Consider the following 19,635-nt stretch of genomic DNA (forward strand, 5'->3'; position numbering starts at 1 on the left):
TGGGAACCATGGAAAGGTAAGGATGAGGTTGCTTTATTATTTTACTTTTATTGCAGGAGATCGTTGGCTTCAGCTGGAATGGGCGTGATAGTAAGTATGGTTTAATTTAGAACAATAAAGAATTGTGTGTTTATTTCAATTAAAGGACTTTATTCTGGGTGTTTGTGTTTTCTTTTAACTTTGACTATGGGGTTAGTAATGGGGGCGTCTTATAGACGCCTCTCCATTACTAACCTGGGCTTGATGTCAGCTGGCATTATAAGCTGACATCAACCCCAACCCTATTACCCCCTGCCACCGCACCAGGGCAGCGTGGAAGAGTGAGGCTAAGTGCCAGAATTGGCGCATCCTATGGATGCGCCATTTCTGGGGCTGCTAACGGCTGGTGTTTCTAGCCTGGGAGGGGGCCAATATTCATGGCACCCTTCCTGGGCTATTAATATCAGCCTCCAGCTGTCTGCCTAGCCTTTGCTAGCTATTAAAATAGGGGGGACCCCACGTCATTTTTTTGGGATCCCCCATTTTAATAGCTAGTAAAGGCTAGGTATTCAGCTGGGGGCTGATATTAGTAGCCTGGGAAGCTCCGTGGGTATTACCCCCTTCCCAGGCTTCAAACATCTGCCCCAGCCGTCTGCTTAACCTCCGCTAGAGACTAAAATTAAGGGGAACCCCACGCCAATTTTTTTTTAAATAAATCCGTTATTTTAACACTAGATGACAAGTACAGTAACCAGCACTGTCACTGTACTTCATATATATGTGACTGACATGTTTCTATCTATCTAATCTATGTGTGATGCTCTATTCTTTCTATTCTAAATTGTCGGGTACAGATGCTGAATTGCCGGCCGGCTTTTTTAAAGAGACGGTGCATGAAAACACTAATATTTGTTTTAATAAATCCTTTACACTAAATGACAAGTACAGTAAGCAATACTGTCACTGTACTTCATATATATGTGACTGACATGTTTCTATCTATCTAATCTATGTGTGATTCTCTATTCTTTCTATTCTAAATTGTCGGGTACCGGCTTATGCCGCTGCTGAATTGCCGGCTTTTCATATATTGTCACAGAAGCGATGCGAACTTCCCTGCTCCGGACACAGCGCAGCGCTTCTGTGACAAGTGAAAGCTGTCGGCACAGAAGCCCTGCGCTGTGTACGGAGCTGGGAATACGCAGCGATGTGTCAGTTTCAGCACAGAAGCGCTGACTGTCTGGACCTACCGCCGCCGTATTTTAACTCCCTCCACCTTATATTAACTCCCACATGGCAGGGATACGGCCACGGCAGCTTATTAACACCCCCAGAGTATCCCCGCATGTCAATTTCTGAAAGTTCAAAAGCATTACCGGCGTATAAGACGACCCCAGACTAGACAGAAGATTTTTCAGTCTTCAAAAGTCGTCTTATACGCCGGAATATACGGTAATTAATTGTAAGTTACGTTGTCCATTTACTTGGTAACTGGAATTATTGATACTTGGATTGATAATATTGTCACTTCTTTTAATGTACCCATATTTGTGGAGTCACATGGTTGTCTCTGTCCTTTTTGTAGTTTTCACCCATGACCTACTATTTTATTGGTTGTGTTGTTGGGAGTGTCCGTGGGACCTTCTTTTTAGATTTTGGATACACAAAAAAACATTATGATGGTGACCTGACTCTTTTTGGGGCTCAGTCACTCCACTCTTTTTGTAGCTTGTACTTTATTGGGAGTGCCCACATATGAACTATGGTTTATCTATACCGCCATGTTCTTCGGTTTATATGCTTCTGACTATACACAATGCAACCTAGCAGAGATCTGCAGCATGTACTTGCAATGCTAACACCCTGCCGCCCTTTTCCTCTCCCTCGTATTAAATCTCACTCTGCGCTATCTCAACCTAACAGAGAACTAATCTTCATTCTAAATAGCTCTTAAAAGACACTCCCTATACGCTGCTTTCACTCTCCCTACGCTCACACTACGTTGATGTAATATGAGCAAGATGGCGCCGGCAGGGCTTAAATATCCCCCTACGATGCTGTAAGGCCAGCCAATCACAGTAATGCCACAACAAAGATGGCAACGGCATTACTGTGATTGGCAAGCAAGCCCAGCATGTTCATTGGCTACAAATAAAGCGCCAACCATGCTGGGTGGGTCACTCAAATATACCGAGGTGAATAGCTAATGACTCGTCGAATAGCCTGAATTGTGTACTATTCGTGCGAGTAACAAATAGTGCCGAATGTATTCGCTCATCACTAGTAAAAAGACATAAATCCAAGTGACACATTCATTCCTGCTCCGAGTGTGTAAAAGGTTGTCATAACTCTGTCTCTCTGAGATTTGAAGTTACCTTTTAATACAAGTAATTTCGTGTCCATGATGCTGTGATCAGGGATAAAAAATGTTTGGCCACAGGTAGATCTATTCTTTTTTTCTTTTATTGTGTGGCGATGAGAATTCATCCTTGTTCTAAGTTTTTGCCCCATCTCCCCTACATACAGACCCCCAGTTGGACATTTGGTACATATGACGCGCCCCCTGGGCCAGTGTTGTTTGGGGGATACCCGGAGCCGGATCAGATGGGGGTTGTAGTCTCCGAGTGGCGGTGACCCAGTCCGTGCCCAGGGTGTCAAGCTCAGTGTGTGGCAGTCCTACAGATGTTGCTGGATGTTCTTTAGTGTCGACTACGCCACCCGTTGATTTGCGGTCACTACGGCCGCCGCTGCAGCAGGGTCCGCTGAGGCTGATGGTGTGTGTGCAGCTTCTGATAGTATAACCCCCAACGGGAGGGGTATAGCCTCAGGGGGTCAGTTGCAGAGGATGGTGGTTGTGGAGGTGCAGTGAGGATGGTAATGAGACTCAGAGTCGGGCTGTGCAGTTCAGGGTTTTTACTTACTGCTTTTGTTTGGTCACTCCGGCCTTGAGTGACCGCCCGAGCCGTGCTGCGTCCACCAGGTTCTGGACTCGGCCAACCCCCAGGTGATTCTGGAGCGTGGTCCTGAGCTCCCTTTCTGACTTGTCCTTCTCTCTGGCCTTCCCCACCAGGGATCCACCTAAGTCCGGCTCCCTCGGGCCTCTTGTTGGTAAACCCTTGTCTCTGGGTTCCCTGACCCTATTCTTGGTCTGCCTTCCGGGTGGATTTAGTGGGTGGTCGTGGCAGATCCTGCCCACGACCTCCGGTCTCTGGCTGAGGATTAGTGCCCTCCACCAGCTTGGGATCCGGTACCCTTGTGCCAACTCTTCACCCTCTGGTCTAATTTTGGGATCTTGGAGTTCCCTCTTCTCCCCCTCTGGGTCCTTCTTTCTCCTCTCTCTCTCTTGGCCTTGGAGCTGCTCTTCTCCTCTGCTCTCTTCCTCTGACTCTGCAAAAAGACTGACAGACTGACTGACTGTCCCTCTACAGAAGACTGACCCTGATCTAAGATGGTTCCCACCTTATATACTCCCTCTATGTGTGAGCTCAGGTGACCAGCACCCAATGAGCTCCTAGCACTACCCAGACTGCTCCCCCTATCTGCCCCTACACTACTGGGATGTTCCACCCCCCTCCCACTCCAGCCAGGGACAGACACTGTCGTACCTGCACATATATTAAGTGGGAGTACCGTCGATCTGTCCCCCGGAAATGGGATGTATGTAGTGCATGCAGCCTACTGAGCTCAGTTCCACACTCCATCCTTACCCGGGAGTGGAATACCACACCTCTGGCTTGAGGTGCAATACCCCTGTAGCAGCCGAATCCTCAGGGTGCTACATTCCCCCCTGGTAAATCACAGCACGTCCTCGGGCTGTTAAAGATAAAAACATCCAAAACATACAATTATTTTTCATAAACATCAACATATAAACATATAAAACATCATATATATATCAGCAATAAAACGTTTTCATAAATAACATTCTTGTAAACATTCCTGTCTCTGGTTCCTCCGGTCACGGTGCAACTTGTGACCGGGTAAAGTGCGACAGTCTCTTGAAGAAAAATGGTTTTCCCATAAAACCAGTAGGGGGCGCTTTAGGAAGCGCAACTATATACAAAGGGGATATGGCCGCTCCCAGTCCTCGGCCAGGTATTAGAAACTAGGGACACACGGGCATCAGTTCACACTTTGTCCCAACGGGGAACATATTTTAAATAAGTAACAGTTCTTGGTACCCCGACGGGCAACTTTATACAGTCTCTCTCTACCGTACTTCAACGACGGCGTCCTCCTGCTCTTTCTTGTTGGTTGGTTTCAGTTTCAGACCCGTCCGGGTCCTCTTGCTCCTCCTCACACCGCAGCTCCTCCTCCGTCAGGCGATGCACATGGAGGGCGTAGGGTCCTTTGGCACACTTGTGCCGGGTGAAGGTGACCTCGTCCCCTACATACAGGTCACGACCTCTGTGTCCCTCCGGCAGATGGCTTTCTACGTCTCTGCGGGTCACAAAGACGTCGCCGGGGGTATGATGGTCTCTAATGAAGCCCCACCCATGCTGAATGTTGAATTTTATCACAGTCCCGGTGGAAGGGGGACCATGAGCTGCACGGGGATTCCTCCTGGTCCGGCTCTTCTGCTCCGCGCTCCTTATCTGTGCTTGCTGTTCCCGGACCCGCCTCTCTCTCCGCTCCTTCTCGAAGACCTCGAGCTGCTGGCGGCAGCACTCTGCACGCTCCGCTGCGGCCGCCCGAGTCTCCTGAGTGAACCCCATGAGGTCTTCTCCGGTGGGGTCCCACTCAAACTGTGCCTCCTCCAGCGTGGGTGAGGTCCTCTTTACAGGCTTCGGAGCCGGAATCAGGGGCTCGCACATGGGCCTTGCTCTCTGGAGTTCCAGCTGAATGTACTCCTGGGGCCATACAAAGGGCTGCCCATCCGGGCACGTATGCTGGGCAAATAGATTTTCACCCAGGTGCGGAACTCTAGATGTTGAGGGCGCGTTGATGGTAGCGGCGCCCGGGTTGACCAGGCCTTGCGACCAGGCTTGGGGCACCCTAAAGGCAAAGGGCACCGTAAGAACGGCGGCGCCCTGGGTTACTCGGCCCTGCGACCAGGCCGGTGGCTCCGCGGAGGTAGGGGGCGCTGTTGGAATTGCGGCGCCCGGGGGTACTAGGCCTTGCGACCAGGCTGATGGTATTTCCTGCTTGGCCACGCTCGAGGTCGAGGCATGTGACGTCACAGGGGTCGCGGCCGCGGTTTCCGGTTGAGGCCTAGTCGGCGGCGGTGACGATGCAGCGACGGGCACGGCAGGGGGAACTTCGGGCTCTGCGACGGGGAGCTGGGGCAGGCACGCGGTTTCCCGGCTCGGGGTAGAGACGTCCCCTTTACCTGCCTCCGTCCGTTCAGCTCCCTTCTCGGCGCCGTCTCCGGCCTTCAGTCCTCCTGCACCATCTTCAGAGGCGGTCTGTCTCCTCGTCTCGGGTGGCGTGCTCCGCCGTCGGGTTTCGGTCTGCTGGGCCATCTCTCGGCTCCACTCCGCCAACGTCTCTCGCTGTACCCGGGCCATCCTCCGTGCGAGGCTCTCCAGCGCAGTCTGTGCACACTCCCGGTCTCGGGGGAGCTGTGCCAGGACCTCCACTAGGCCTAGTGGGGTTGTGGCATGTAGCAGGCTCCTGACCACTGGGTCGGTGCTGCCTGACTCTCCCTCCATCTCCGGGTAGGCTTTCTCTGGACTCCTCTCCAGACTTCTTGTCTCCGGGTGCGCTCTCTCCAGACTGCTCCAGGCGACACCCATCTTTGCTCTCTTGTTCTGTCTCCGCCCACATTGAGGGTGGTCCCGGGGCAGCTTCAGTTCCAGGGGCAGTTCTCTTACGCTGATGGACACTTCCAGCATCACAGTCTCTGTTGGTGGGCGCGGTTTCCGCTTTTGGCGCCATTCTTCGACCTGGCCCACGATGGGAGGTGGCCTCTTGCCACCCTCTGGCACGCCCATAATGGCGTCCGCTCTTCCAAGGCGGGAAATCTTTGGAAATGGCGGGAATCGTCTCCCAGTGGCGGGAAACTCCATGGATGGCGGGAAAAAGCTGTAAATGGCGGACAACCGGCGGGAAACGACCTGTGATGGGGTCCGTTGGCGGGGACCCTCCGGAACCGGCGGGAGACTTCTTTTTAAGGTAACGGTGAACTTTTCTTCAGGCACGCAGTACCCGGTTGTTGCGGGCACGTAATCCTGCCGACTACGCCAAAGTTGACGCGCCCCCTGGGCCAGTGTTGTTTGGGGGATACCCGGAGCCGGATCAGATGGGGGTTGTAGTCTCCGAGTGGCGGTGACCCGGTCCGTGCCCAGGGTGTCAAGCTCAGTGTGTGGCAGTCCTACAGATGTTGCTGGATGTTCTTTAGTGTCGACTACGCCACCCGTTGATTTGCGGTCACTACGGCCGCCGCTGCAGCAGGGTCCGCTGAGGCTGATGGTGTGTGTGCAGCTTCTGATAGTATAACCCCCAACGGGAGGGGTATAGCCTCAGGGGGTCAGTTGCAGAGGATGGTGGTTGTGGAGGTGCAGTGAGGATGGTAATGAGACTCAGAGTCGGGCTGTGCAGTTCAGGGTTTTTACTTACTGCTTTTGTTTGGTCACTCCGGCCTTGAGTGACCGCTCGAGCCGTGCTGCGTCCACCAGGTTCTGGACTCGGCCAACCCCCAGGTGATTCTGGAGCGTGGTCCTGAGCTCCCTTTCTGACTTGTCCTTCTCTCTGGCCTTCCCCACCAGGGATCCACCTAAGTCCGGCTCCCTCGGGCCTCTTGTTGGTAAACCCTTGTCTCTGGGTTCCCTGACCCTATTCTTGGTCTGCCTTCCGGGCGGATTTAGTGGGTGGTCGTGGCAGATCCTGCCCACGACCTCCGGTCTTTGGCTGAGGATTAGTGCCCTCCACCAGCTTGGGATCCGGTACCCTTGTGCCAACTCTTCACCCTCTGGTCTAATTTTGGGATCTTGGAGTTCCCTCTTCTCCCCCTCTGGGTCCTTCTTTCTCCTCTCTCTCTCTTGGCCTTGGAGCTGCTCTTCTCCTCTGCTCTCTTCCTCTGACTCTGCAAAAAGACTGACAGACTGACTGACTGTCCCTCTACAGAAGACTGACCCTGATCTAAGATGGTTCCCACCTTATATACTCCCTCTATGTGTGAGCTCAGGTGACCAGCACCCAATGAGCTCCTAGCACTACCCAGACTGCTCCCCCTATCTGCCCCTACACTACTGGGATGTTCCACCCCCCTCCCACTCCAGCCAGGGACAGACACTGTCGTACCTGCACATATATTAAGTGGGAGTACCGTCGATCTGTCCCCCGGAAATGGGATGTATGTAGTGCATGCAGCCTACTGAGCTCAGTTCCACACTCCATCCTTACCCGGGAGTGGAATACCACACCTCTGGCTTGAGGTGCAATACCCCTGTAGCAGCCGAATCCTCAGGGTGCTACACATATAATTAAGTACACTACATTAGATGTGATGCAGCTGAAAGTACCTGGGATCTTGTGGTCCTGATGTGAGTTGGGAATCTTTATCTTGTCCGTGGTCATTATAAATGGACAGGTTTACATTTACAGTTGGTGAGGATGATTTTTGTAAGTTTCACCACAAAGGTGAAACTATCCTCCCGGTCAGTTTGCTTTACCTCCCAGTACCTTTTAATTCTAACAATGTTAGGCTTCTGGGAGATTATACTTGTTCCTTTTATTTTTGGTTCTCCTTAGCTTGCCTACTTTGCCCTATATGAATGTATTTTAGTTTCTCACTCAGGGTTTTCATATTTTATTTCATACTTTCCTTTCCCCTGGTTGACAGTGTGTTGCGGCCTCCCCTCTGGTTCCTCCGGAGGTACGAGAAACTCCTCAATGGCCTAATAGAGAGTTAGGTCCATGGCGTTTTTAGTTGTGCAACTAGGGCCTTTCTAGTCTGTACAGAGACTAGTTGGGTTTAGCTGCGGCATTCTCCTCTGTGTGGGTTCTCCGGCGGCTATCAAGATGCGCTTTCTGGTTAAAACATTTCCCACATTTTGAACATGAAAAATGCTTCTCCCCTGGGTGAGTTCTCTGATGTTTGATAAGATTTGATTTCTTTGCAAAATATTTCCCACATTCTGAACATGAAAATGGCTTCTCCCCTGTGTGAGTTCTCTGATGTTTGATAAGATTCGATTTCTTTGCAAAATATTTCCCACATTCTGAACAAGAAAATGGCTTCTCCCCTGTGTGAGTTCTCTGATGTTCGATAAGCGTTGATTGCAATGTAAAAAAGTTCCCACATTCTGAACATGAAAAAGGCTTCTCCCCTGTGTGAATTCTCTGATGTCTAATAAGATTTGATTCCTGTACAAAACATTTCCCACATTCTGAACACGAAAATGGCTTCTCTCCTGTGTGAATTCTCTGATGTGTAATAAGATTTGATTTCTTTATAAAACATTTCCCACATTCTGAACATGAAAATGGCTTCAACCCTGTGTGAATTCTCTGATGTGTAATAAGCTTTGATTTCTCTTTAAAGCAGTTCCCACATTCGGAACATGAAAATGGCTTCTCCCCTAAGTGAGTTCTCTGATGGCTGATAAGATTTGATCGATTTGCAAAACATTTCCCGCATTCTGAACATGAAAATGGCTTCTCCCCTGTGTGAATTTTCTGATGTGCAATAAGATTTGATTTCTTTATAAAACATTTCCCACATTCTGAACATGAAAACGGCTTCTCCCCTGTGTGAGTTCTCTGATGTGCAATAAGACTTGATTTCACTGTAAAGCAGTTTCCACATTCTGAACATGAAAATGGCTTCTCCCCTGTGTGGGTTCTCTGATGTGCAATAAGACTTGATTTCACTGTAAAGCAGTTTCCACATTCTGAACATGAAAATGGCTTCTCCCCTGTGTGAGTTCTCTGATGTTTGATAAGATTTGATTTCTTTGTAAAACATTTCCCACATTCTGAACAGGAAAATGGCTTCTCCCCTGTGTGAGTTCTCTGGTGCCTAACAAAATCTGATTTCTGATTAAAACATCTCCCACACTTGGAGCAAGAAAATCTATTCTCTGCTGTGTGGATTTTTTCATGTTTAAGAAAAGACTTTTTGAGGGGAAAACTATTTCTATATTCTGAACGTGAAAATGGCTTCTTTGCTTTAGGAGCAATTTGTTTTTTAATGCTTATTTTGTGACTTTGATTTTCCTTAGTAGTTGGTAATAAATCAGAAGACAGGACCTGTTTCAAATGATCAGATGACAGATCTTTGCTGTGAATGAATGATGGTATATCTGGAGAAATGGCATTCACTTCAATTATATCCTGTGGGATCTGAAGATCAACTGATTTAAAAATTGAAGATGTCAGCTGTCCCTCTGATCTCCTGGTACAGTCATCTGCCAAGAATAAAACAAATTATTATTTTTTAATAAAAAATCCTTGTAATTATATATTTTTGAACATTTGTACTTAAACTGTCTGTAAAAATGGCAAGTTATGCAAAAAAAATTGAATTATTCACCAAGACAATGACAGTTCACAGTCTAATAGAAAACCTCATAGCATGAACCAGTAAAGTGTGGTGTTCAATTGTTTGTTCAGTCTGCCTCCCAAATAGGGAATAAAAAGCCACCAAACAATGTTATGTAGGCAAAAATAATACCAAGAAAAACTTCTATTAATCTCACAAAAAAACAAGTCCCCACTCAGGCCCATCATCTGAAAAACAGAGGTTTCCATATTATTAGTGGCTCAAAGGCTCTTGAAAAGCAACATGGCTTCCATAAACCAATCCAGCAATATCTTATCTCTCAAAGTCAAACCTCCCCCTCGCTTCTGAGCCTTGCAGTGCGCCCAAACCACATTTAGCATCCATGTATTTGGCATTACTATAGTGAGAAGAACCCACTTAATTTACGGTGTGTGTCTCCTGGAGCACAATCTGGGCACTATGTGTTGGGTAATGAAATTATATATTTGTAATTTTCACTCTCCAACATCCACTGCGTGCTAATTTCCAGAAAGTGCCTGTGGAGTCAAAATAGTCACTTCTCCTATAGATTAATTCACTGAGGAATATAATTTCCAAAATGGAGTCACTTTATGGGGATTTCTCCTGCTCTGGTTTTCTGCCATTGTGTCATATAAGGGCTTCTGCAAATGGTGGGTTCTCCTACTGTGACATCTGCTTCTGTCACCAGGAGCCACCTTTTTCCCTTCCCCCATGAGAGCACCATACGAGAGAGTAGGATCCACCCCTATTACCGGACAGGAAGCCCTGGGCACAAAATAAAAAGGCAACTCCCACTTCCTCCTTCAATGTGTTTCCTGTCCTCAAGGATGTAGAAGCCTGGAGCTCACGGCTGGAGCAGCCATAAATCATGGAACACCAGTGAATCATGGAACACCATGCTAAGTTCTATAGCTACCTCATGTGAGTGGCAATGAGCAGGGGCCCAGTTGGGCGCTGAAATGATAACATCAGCCTGGAAGAATCTAAATTTAATGATTCCGTACCTACCTACGTTTGTTTGGCCTAGGCCTCATGGCTTGTGTATTGAGCCTCATGGTTAGGCCTCATGGCTTGTGTATAAAGTCTCACAGCTAGGCCTCATGGCTTGTGTATTGAGCCTCACGGCTAGGCCTCATGGCTAGGCCTCATGGCTTGTGCATTGAGCCTCACGGCTAGGACTCATGGTTTGTGTATTGAGCCTCATGGTTAGGCCTCATGGCTTGTGTATAAAGCCTCACAGCTAGGCCTCATGGCTTGTGTATTGAGCCTCACGGCTAGGCCTCATGGCTTGTGCATTGAGCCTCACGGCTAGGACTCATGGCTTGCGTATTGAGCCTCACGGGTAGGCCTCATGGCTTGCGTATTGAGCCTCATGGCTAGGTCTCATGGCTTGCGTATTGAGCCTCACGGCTAGGCCTCATGGCTTGCGCATTGAGCCTCATGGTTAGGCCTCATGGCTTGCGTATTGAGCATCACAGCTAGGCCTCATGGCTTGCGTATTGGGCCTCACGGCTAGGCCTCATGGCTTGCGTATTGAGCCTCACGGCTAGGCCTCATGGCTTGCGTATTGAGCCTCATGGCTTGCATATTGAGTCTCACGGCTATGCCTCATGGCTTGCATATTGAACCCCACGGCTAGGCCTCATGGCTTGAGTAATGAGCCTCACGGCTAGTCCTCATGGCTTGCGTATTGAGCCTCTCGGCTAGGCCTCATGCCAATTCAGGTGTAGGTTTATGACTCACGTTGGCCTGTCTGAAGGTTTTTTCAGACCGCTTCATAGTTGCGGAAAAATCTGCCATGTTAGGTCTAGGATTTTCCTCAGATGTCTGCCTCACGGGGGGTTGCCTGGTTAGCCAGACAACTTGGGGCTTGTAGATCTGTTTCACTAAAGTCTCAAAACTTCACTATCCTTTACTAGCAATATTACTAATATTGGTAAGGAAGGTCTCTGGACGATGCCCTCGGTCTGGGTTGATTCTATTAAATACAGTCCAAAGGATAGCTGCTGAGTAACAGGTCCAGTCAATCCCTCATACTTGGATAGAATATTGAACTAGTCTGCATTTAACATCTATGTCCCAGTGGTCTTCTTGGTAAAGGTGTGAATGGGGGCGCTAAAAGAATAATACCAATTTAAGTTCAGTTTATCTTCACAATCTGGGATCATTAGTAACGTAACATAGATTGAATAAAGACCTAGGTCCATCAAGTTCAACCTTTCTCCCCCAATTGTACTCTGACACTAACTTACTGGAACTAGGCCTCACAAATGTATTATTACCTTTTTTATTATAACTTCACTATTACAATTATAATGAACCAGTTTATAATTTTTAATTAGTTTTATTTTTTTGTATTTGTAATAATGGTTTTACTAAAATCCCTATACCTAAAAACTGTTGATCCAGAAGAAGGCAAAACCCAGGACACATTCAGCAATTAGCATCAAGGGGAAAAAAAAAAATTCCCTCTTGACCCCAAGAAAAGGCGATCAGTCCTAGAACCCTGGATCAAATGTACTACTATAGGTGTAATATTTTATCTAATTTAACTGTAACCCACAATGTTATGTGTATCGAGGAAATCATCCAGCCTTTTCTTTTTTGAAAGCTGTTAGTGTCTGCCCTTACTACCTCTTGTGGTTGGCATTCCACAGTCTGACAGTAAAGGACCCTTTCATATTTTAGGTGCTGGAATCGCCTTTCTTCCACCCGTAATGAGTGCCCCTGGTCCTTAGTATGGTCTTTGGAGGGAATAAGTCATGTGCTAGTCCTTTGTACTGACCACACATATATTTATAGATGTAAATGAGATCCCCCTCTGAGGAGTTATTTTTCTAAGCTAAACAAGCTCAACTTTTTCAACCTCTCATCATATGAGAGGCCTCCATCTCTTTAGATGAACTGGCTGATAAACATCAGCAGCTCAGTTCCCCCCATCCCCTCCTGGTTGAAGGTGCAAGAGGAACATGGCTACGCTAAGCTTAAAAGAAACCACTTCGAATGACCTTTTGGACCTCAAGTGATTAAACTCTCTATTCCCCATATCCCCCTGATAGGAAATGGTAGGAGGAGCTGCGAGTTGTAGTCACCGGTGGGGGGCTGAAAATCCAACATTTGCCCCAATCTACCCTTCTGGCTTACAGTGATAAGAAACTTGATTGTGCCAAGAGGGCAGCACTATACCTGTCTGACCTCCTAAGGGAGGTATGAGTTGGTTGATAGACTACCAATTGCCCCAATCTACCCTCCTGGTATGGAATGGTAAGATAAACTTGATTGTGCCAAGTAAGGCAGCACTATACCGATCAGCCTTCCTAAGGGAAGTGCGAGCTGGACTCACTGGTAACTATGGTTGATAATCCAAAAATTGCCTCAATCTACCCTCCTGATTCGGAATGGAAAGATAAACTTGATTGTACTGAGTCGGGCAGCACTAACGGCCTGCCCTACTAAGGGAGGTATGAGTTGGACTCGCTGGTATGGGACTGACGAACCAGTAAATATCCCAGTCCATCTTCCTAATGGAGTTGCCCGACAGACATGATTATGCAGGATCTGGTAAAATTATTTCAAGACCAGTGTATCCTCCCAGTTAGAAGTGCAGATGGACAAATTGGAAATTAAGTCAATGGAACCATATTACACTATGTATTCTTGCGATTAAAGTCATAAACTGGTAGACTCAACTAAGTGGCGAGTTGGTTAAATATCCAGTCAGTGCGCTCTTGGAGTGATAAGACGGCAGCGCTGCAATAAACCTATAAAAGGAGGAATTAGTGGATGAGTTAAAATGTCCTTGTATCGGTGAGACTCCTGTGGTGAAGGAGAAGCATCTTTGCTAGTTAAGACGAATGCCTTCACACTGAGGTAAGACTGTTCTGATTATTACTCAAGCACAGGATGATACGTACTTAAGGTACATGTTTAACGGGACGGGATGCTAATACCTTAGCTTAAGACCATCTGAGATTTGACCAATACCATAAGAGATCTAGATCTCTTTCAGAATGAGTTGCTTTGAAAAAAAAAAGTGTATCAGAGGTGATGGTTATCACTCAGTTTACGTAGTTTCTTTGCTTGAAAACTAATAAATTTTTCATTTGAACTATTTTCATCTAACAATCTACATGGTTGGATTATAAAGTTGCAGAATTAATGCTATTATAGGGGAATAGTGTAAATACGATCATTCCTGAATAGTGTTGAGCATTCCGATACTGAAATATCGGGTATCGACCGATATTCGCGGTATCGGAGTTCCGATACTTTTAGAATATCGGATACCGGAATCGGAAGTTCCCATAATGCCTGCACTCTGCAGGATGACAAGCTGGATGGCAGCGCTCAGCTGCGATCCAGCCTGTCATCAGAATGCCATCCCAGCGTGGGAGAATTCTCCTGATTGTTTAAAAGCCGGCGGGCGGTAAAAAGCCGCCGGCTTTTAAACAATCACACAGCCCCATACTGCTTCCCCGCAGCCTCCCATCCCGATCCTAAGTTAGGACCGGGCGGGGAGCGCAGCACCAAGGAGCGGGGAGTGAAGGACCCGGGCGGGGAAGCCGGCAGTGAAAAGACTATACCGCCGGCTTTCCCGTTCTGTGCTGCGTTCCTCGCTCCCTGATGTATGTGGTATGATGTATGATTGGTGTGTGCGCGGTGTCTGCGCAATGTCTGCGGGTGTCTGCGTGCAGGCATACATAGGTCGATGTGACACTATTACTCCCATCGGCCTATGTCTGTCTCCCGTCCACTCGTGCCAGCAGGATCAGCTTGATGGGAGCAGTAGTTCCCATCAGCCTGATCCTGCTATTTAAATTGCCCTACTGTGTCCTTTAAACTGCCCCATATGTTATTTTGGCCCCCATAGGTTTATATTTTTGGCCCTATACATGTTTTATTTTTTTAGGCCCCCATATTTTTTTGCTTGTTTTTGGTCCCCAATAAATTTTAAATACATTTCATTGGTGGCCAGTGGTTACCTAAAATAAATTAGTTTATACATTACCTGTCCCTGCCGATCGCCACATAAAATAAAGTAAAAAATAAAAAAATACACCTATACTCACCTAGACACCTAATTCCCCGAAGCCATCGATCACCTGTAATAAAATATAAAAGAATAAACCACAATTTTATCCTTACCCCTCCGTAGTAGTCCAAATCGAGTGTCCCACGATGATCTCCAGTTTAGAGCAGCCACATAAAATGTGACCGCTCTAAACCGCAGCCTCCGCTACAATGACGGGGCCATAAAGCAGCCCCGTCATTGTATAAGCTGGTTCGCCGGAGTTCAGGCAGCACTGCTTTGGTGAGCTCCTTTACGTCCCCGCTGACCGTGAGAAATTCCCACGGTACAGCAGGGCCGTAAAGGAGGTCACCGGAGCATCACTGACTGAATGCACTCCGGTGACCTCAGTCAGGGGCTCACGCTGCCGGGAGCGGACGTGTTCCCGGCAGTGTGAGCTTACAGCAGCAATGACGGCTGTCACATCTCCAGATGTGACAGCTATGCATGGGAGATCAGCGCAGGAAGGTGGACAGGTAACTATTTTTTTTTTTTTAGTAAACTAAGAATTAAATAAAATTGTGTGTTTTATTTCAAATAAATTATTTTTTTCTGGGTGTAGTGTGTGTTTTTTCTTTTTAACACTTTGTAGGTTAGTAATGGGGGTGTCTTATAGACGCCCATCATTACTAACCTGGGCTTCATGGCAGCTGGCGCAGACATGAACCCCACCACTATTACCCCCTGCCACAGCACCAGGGCAGCGTGGAAGAGCGAGGCTAAGCGGCAGATTTGGCGCACAAATAGGATGTGCCAAATCTGGGGCGGCTGAGGGCTGCTGTTTCTAGCTTGGTAGAGGGCCAATATTCATAGCACCCTTCCTGGGCTATTAATATCAGCCCCCAGCTGTCTGCCTAGCCTTTGCTAGCTATTAAAATAAGGGGACCCCACGTCATTATTTTTTGGGTCCCCCATTTTAATAGCTAGTAAAGGCTAGGTATTCAGCTGGGGGCTGATATTAGTAGCCTGGGAAGCTCCGTGGGTATTACCCCCTTCCCAGGCTAAATGACACTTGAGGGGTTAATAAAGATGCAGTCCCTAAATTATTATTTATTTTTTAATTAATTTATCCCAAAAATTTTGACATGGGCTTCGCCATATTTTTGTATACCAGCCAGGTACAGCATCCAGGAACGGGCTGCCCCCAACCCCCAGATGCCTATTGGAACCTGGCCGGACACAACAATATAGGGAAGCCCTCTTTTTTTATTATTATTTCATGAATTTCATGAAATAATTAAAAAAAAAATATGTGGGGCTTCGCCCTATTTTTGTGTCCAGCCAGGTACAACTAAGCAGCTGGGGGCTGGAATCCACAGCGCAGGGTGGCCCAAGCTTTGTGGGACCCCCCTGCTGCGAACTGCAGTCCGCAGCCACCCCAGAAAATGTCGCGTTCATAGAAGTGCCATCTTCTGGCGCTGTATCAAGCTCATCCAGGGCCCTGGTGCGGTGGCTCACTGGGTAATAAAGGGGTTAGGGCCAGCTTTGTATTATCCGCTGGCCCTAAGCCCGAAATTCATAGGGTCACGCCAATATTAGGCTATGTGCCCACGATGCAGAAATGAAGCAGAAATTTTCCTGACCATTTCCGCATCTCCTTGCCAGAAAAAGGCATGCGGATTCTATGTGCGTTTTTGACGCGTTTTTGAATACAAATAAAGTTAGTGAAGAAAAAAAAAGGCCAATTTGATGTCATTTCCTAGTCCAACCCCTATTCAATGTATAAAAAATAAAAAAAAGGGTGGGCTCACGCATATTTTTAAGGAAAAGAGGGAAAGCTGAGGGCTGATTTAATAGTCTGGGAAGTAGCCAAGGATCATGGCCCCTTCCCTTGCTATTAATATCAGTCCGCAGCAGTTAGCTTAGCCTTTACAGCCCATTCTACAGGTGGGACCCCCCCCCAAAAAAAAAAATAGGGTCCCCATATAAATTGGAGCCAGCAAAGGCTAGGCGGACAGCTGCGACCTGATATTAATAGCCTAGAAAGGGGCCATGGTTATAGGCCCCCTCCCAGGCTATAATATCAGCCCTCAGCCGTCCCAGATTTGGCACATCCTATTTGTGTGCCAAATCTGGCGCTTAGCCTCGCTTTTCCACACTGCCCTGGTGTGGTGGCAGGGGGTAATAGTGGTGGGGTTCATGTCAGCGCCAGCTGCCATGAAGCCCAGGTTAGTAATGATGGGAGTCTATAACACACCCCCATCATTACTAACCTACAAAGTGTTAAAAAGAAAAAACACACACTACACCCAGAAAAAAAATAATTTATTTGAAATAAAACACACAATTTTATTTAATTCTTAGTTTACTAGAAAAAAAAAATAGTTACCTGTCCACGTTCCTGCGCTGATCTCCCATGCACAGCTGTCACATCTGGAGATGTGACAGCTGTCATTGCTGCTGTATGCTCACACTGCCGGGAACACGTCTGCTCCCGGCAGCGTGAGCCCCTGACTGAGGTCACCGGAGTGCATTCAGTCAGTGCAGCTCTGGTGACCTCCTTTACGGCCCTGCCGTACCGTGGGAATTTCTCACGGTCAGCGTGGCCGTAAAGGAGCTCACTGGAGCAGCGCTGCCTGAACTCCGGCGAACCCGCTTATGCAATGACGGGGCTGCTTTACGGCCCCGTCACTGTAGCGGCGGCAGCGGTTTAGAGCGGTCACATTTTATGTGGCTGCTCTAAACTGGAGATCATCGTGGGACACTCAATTTGGACTACTACAGAGGGGTAAGGATAAAATTGTGGTTTATTATTTTATTACGGGAGATTGATGGCTTTGGGGAATTAGGTGTCTAGGTGAGTATAGGTGTATTTTTTTATTTTTTACTTTATTTTATGTGGCGATCGGTGGGGACAGGTAATGTATAAACTAATTTATTTTAGGTAACCACTGGCCACCAATGAAATGTATTTAAAATTTATTGGGGATCAAAAACAAAAAAATATGGGGGCCTAAAAAAATAAAACATGTATAGGGCCAAAAATATAAACCTATGGGGGCCAAAATAACATATGGGGCAGTTTAAAGGACACAGTAGGGCAATTTAAATAGCAGGATCAGGCTGATGGGAACTACTGCTCCCATCAAGCTGATCCTGCTGGCACGAGTGGACGGGGGACAGACATAGGCCGATGGGAGTAGTAGTGTCACATCGGCCTATGTCTGCCTGCACGCAGACACCCGCAGACACCGCGCACACACCAATCATACATTATACCACATACATCAGGGAGCGGGGAGCGCAGCACAGAACGGGAAAGCCGGCGGTATAGTCTTTTCACTGCTGGCTTCCCCGCCCGGGTCCTTCGCTCCCCGCTCCTTGGTGCTGCGATCCCCACCCGGTCCTAACTTAGGATCGGGATGGGAAGCGGCGGGGGGAGCAGAGGATCGGGATGGGAGGCTGCGGGGAAGCAGTATGGGGCTGTGTGATTGTTTAAAAGCCGGCGGCTTTTCACCGCCCGCCGGCTTTTAAACAATCAGGAGAATTCTCTCACGCTGGGATGGCATTCCGATATTTGTGTCCCATTGACTTGCATTGGTTTCCGGTATCGGCGATATCCGATATTTTTTGGGTATCGTTCCGATCCAATCCGATCCGATATTTCCCGATATCGGAAGGTATAGCTCAACACTATTCCTGAATGAACGGTGGATTGTGACTTTTCTTTTGGAATAGCTCAGATCTGTATCTTACCCTTTCTAGTTGTATTAGCTCTTGGTACTTGGCTAGATTGTGGTAGCCAGAAACTCCCCAGGATGGAAATCTCAAACTATAAAAGTGTCCGTTCGGCTTAAATACATTTCCTGGGGGGACTTAACGTTACACCTTAAGGGATATAAAATACTAAATATTTCTGCTGGTTTTGAGATCCCTATTTTGGCAATCTGGCATGCTCTATCTACTCTTGGTAGCATAGAGTTGGGTAGTTTTGAATAATTATGAGATCATTGACCCTAGAAAAGGTTTAGGGCCCAGATCTTGGCCTTAAGTGGGACCTTCAATTGAAAATGCCAACAAAATTAAAGTTGAAACCCTAGTCAAAGCCTGGTTAAGGTTACCAGGTTCCCTGAATCGATTAACTTCTGCTTCTATTACACGCTGAGTCTTAGTACCAGTTCTTATATATTTCAGTTGTTGGTTAGTTGATTTAATGAAAACAGAATATCTAATCAAATCTGTGAAAGATATTCAACCATGTATATAAGTGAGGTCTCTAAATATAGACCCTTCTCTGGGAGATAAAGAGGAAAGAGTGTAGTAAAAATCCTTTTTACTCTTGTTGGTGCTTTTGGTTTAAGCTCCAAATCGATAGAGATTATGTGGATAGTGCTTCAAGAAGGAAGATTGAATAATATCTAAAAAAATCACAATCTGTTGAACTAGGATATTTCGGGGATCTTTCTTCAGGTGTAAGATCCTACATGGGTGCTCCCTCCCTATTGAAGGGCTCCGTTGCTTTCGTCTCTCGTATGGTGCTGTTATGGGGGAAGGGAAAAACGATAATCACTTACCGGTAATTTGATTTTCCTGAAACCCATGACTGCACCCTAATTTTCCCTCCCTCTGGCTTTTGGTTGATGGTTCTTAGTCTTCTCTTCTCACAATGAAGAATGTGCTTGAGTGAATGTATAAATAAAAATGATGATGAATTGGGTGACTCTTACTTGACTCCTGGAAAACACATTGAAGGAGGAAGTGGGAGTTGCCTTTTTATTTTGTGCTCATGGCTTCCTGTCCGGTAATAGGGGCGGATCCTACACTCTCGTATGGTGCTGTCATGGGTTTCAGGAAAATCAAATTACCGGTAAGTAATTACCATTTATTCATTCAACAGGCAACGCTGGTGATGGAAGAGTCGTCGGAAGAAGCTCTGGGTGGCGCTGGCTCTGTCCAGCCACTAATAGCCCCAGCCCCCTGAGGAAGCCAGACATGGCGAAACTTGTTGGGGTGGCTATGTATATATTTTTGGTAGCACTAGGGAACCTGTGTATGTCCTAGTAAATAATCTGATCAATTAATCTATAAACTGCAGACAGAGGAAAACTATAATGAATATAATGAGCTCATGATATCAGATGTATCGTAATACTATACAGTTTCTAGAGACTTAATATCACAG

General features: G+C 47.2%; 1 protein-coding gene across 1 annotated transcript in view; it reads right to left on the reverse strand.

Moving 5' to 3' along the window:
- Window positions 1-7,457: 7,457 nt before the first annotated feature.
- The window catches only part of LOC141230049 (uncharacterized), a 51,030-nt gene continuing 38,852 nt past the window's right edge, over window positions 7,458-19,635 (reverse strand). Inside the window, exon 7 of the mRNA XM_073667539.1 lies at window positions 7,458-9,329. Coding sequence (XP_073523640.1) covers window positions 7,885-9,329 — 1,445 coding nt within the window. The 3' untranslated portion in view covers window positions 7,458-7,884. The remainder of the gene's footprint in view (window positions 9,330-19,635) is intronic.

Source organism: Phyllobates terribilis, unplaced genomic scaffold (assembly GCF_046119375.1).
Source record: "Phyllobates terribilis strain yellow unplaced genomic scaffold, ASM4611937v1 Scaffold_489__1_contigs__length_1346288, whole genome shotgun sequence".
Classification (NCBI taxonomy): domain Eukaryota; kingdom Metazoa; phylum Chordata; class Amphibia; order Anura; family Dendrobatidae; genus Phyllobates; species Phyllobates terribilis.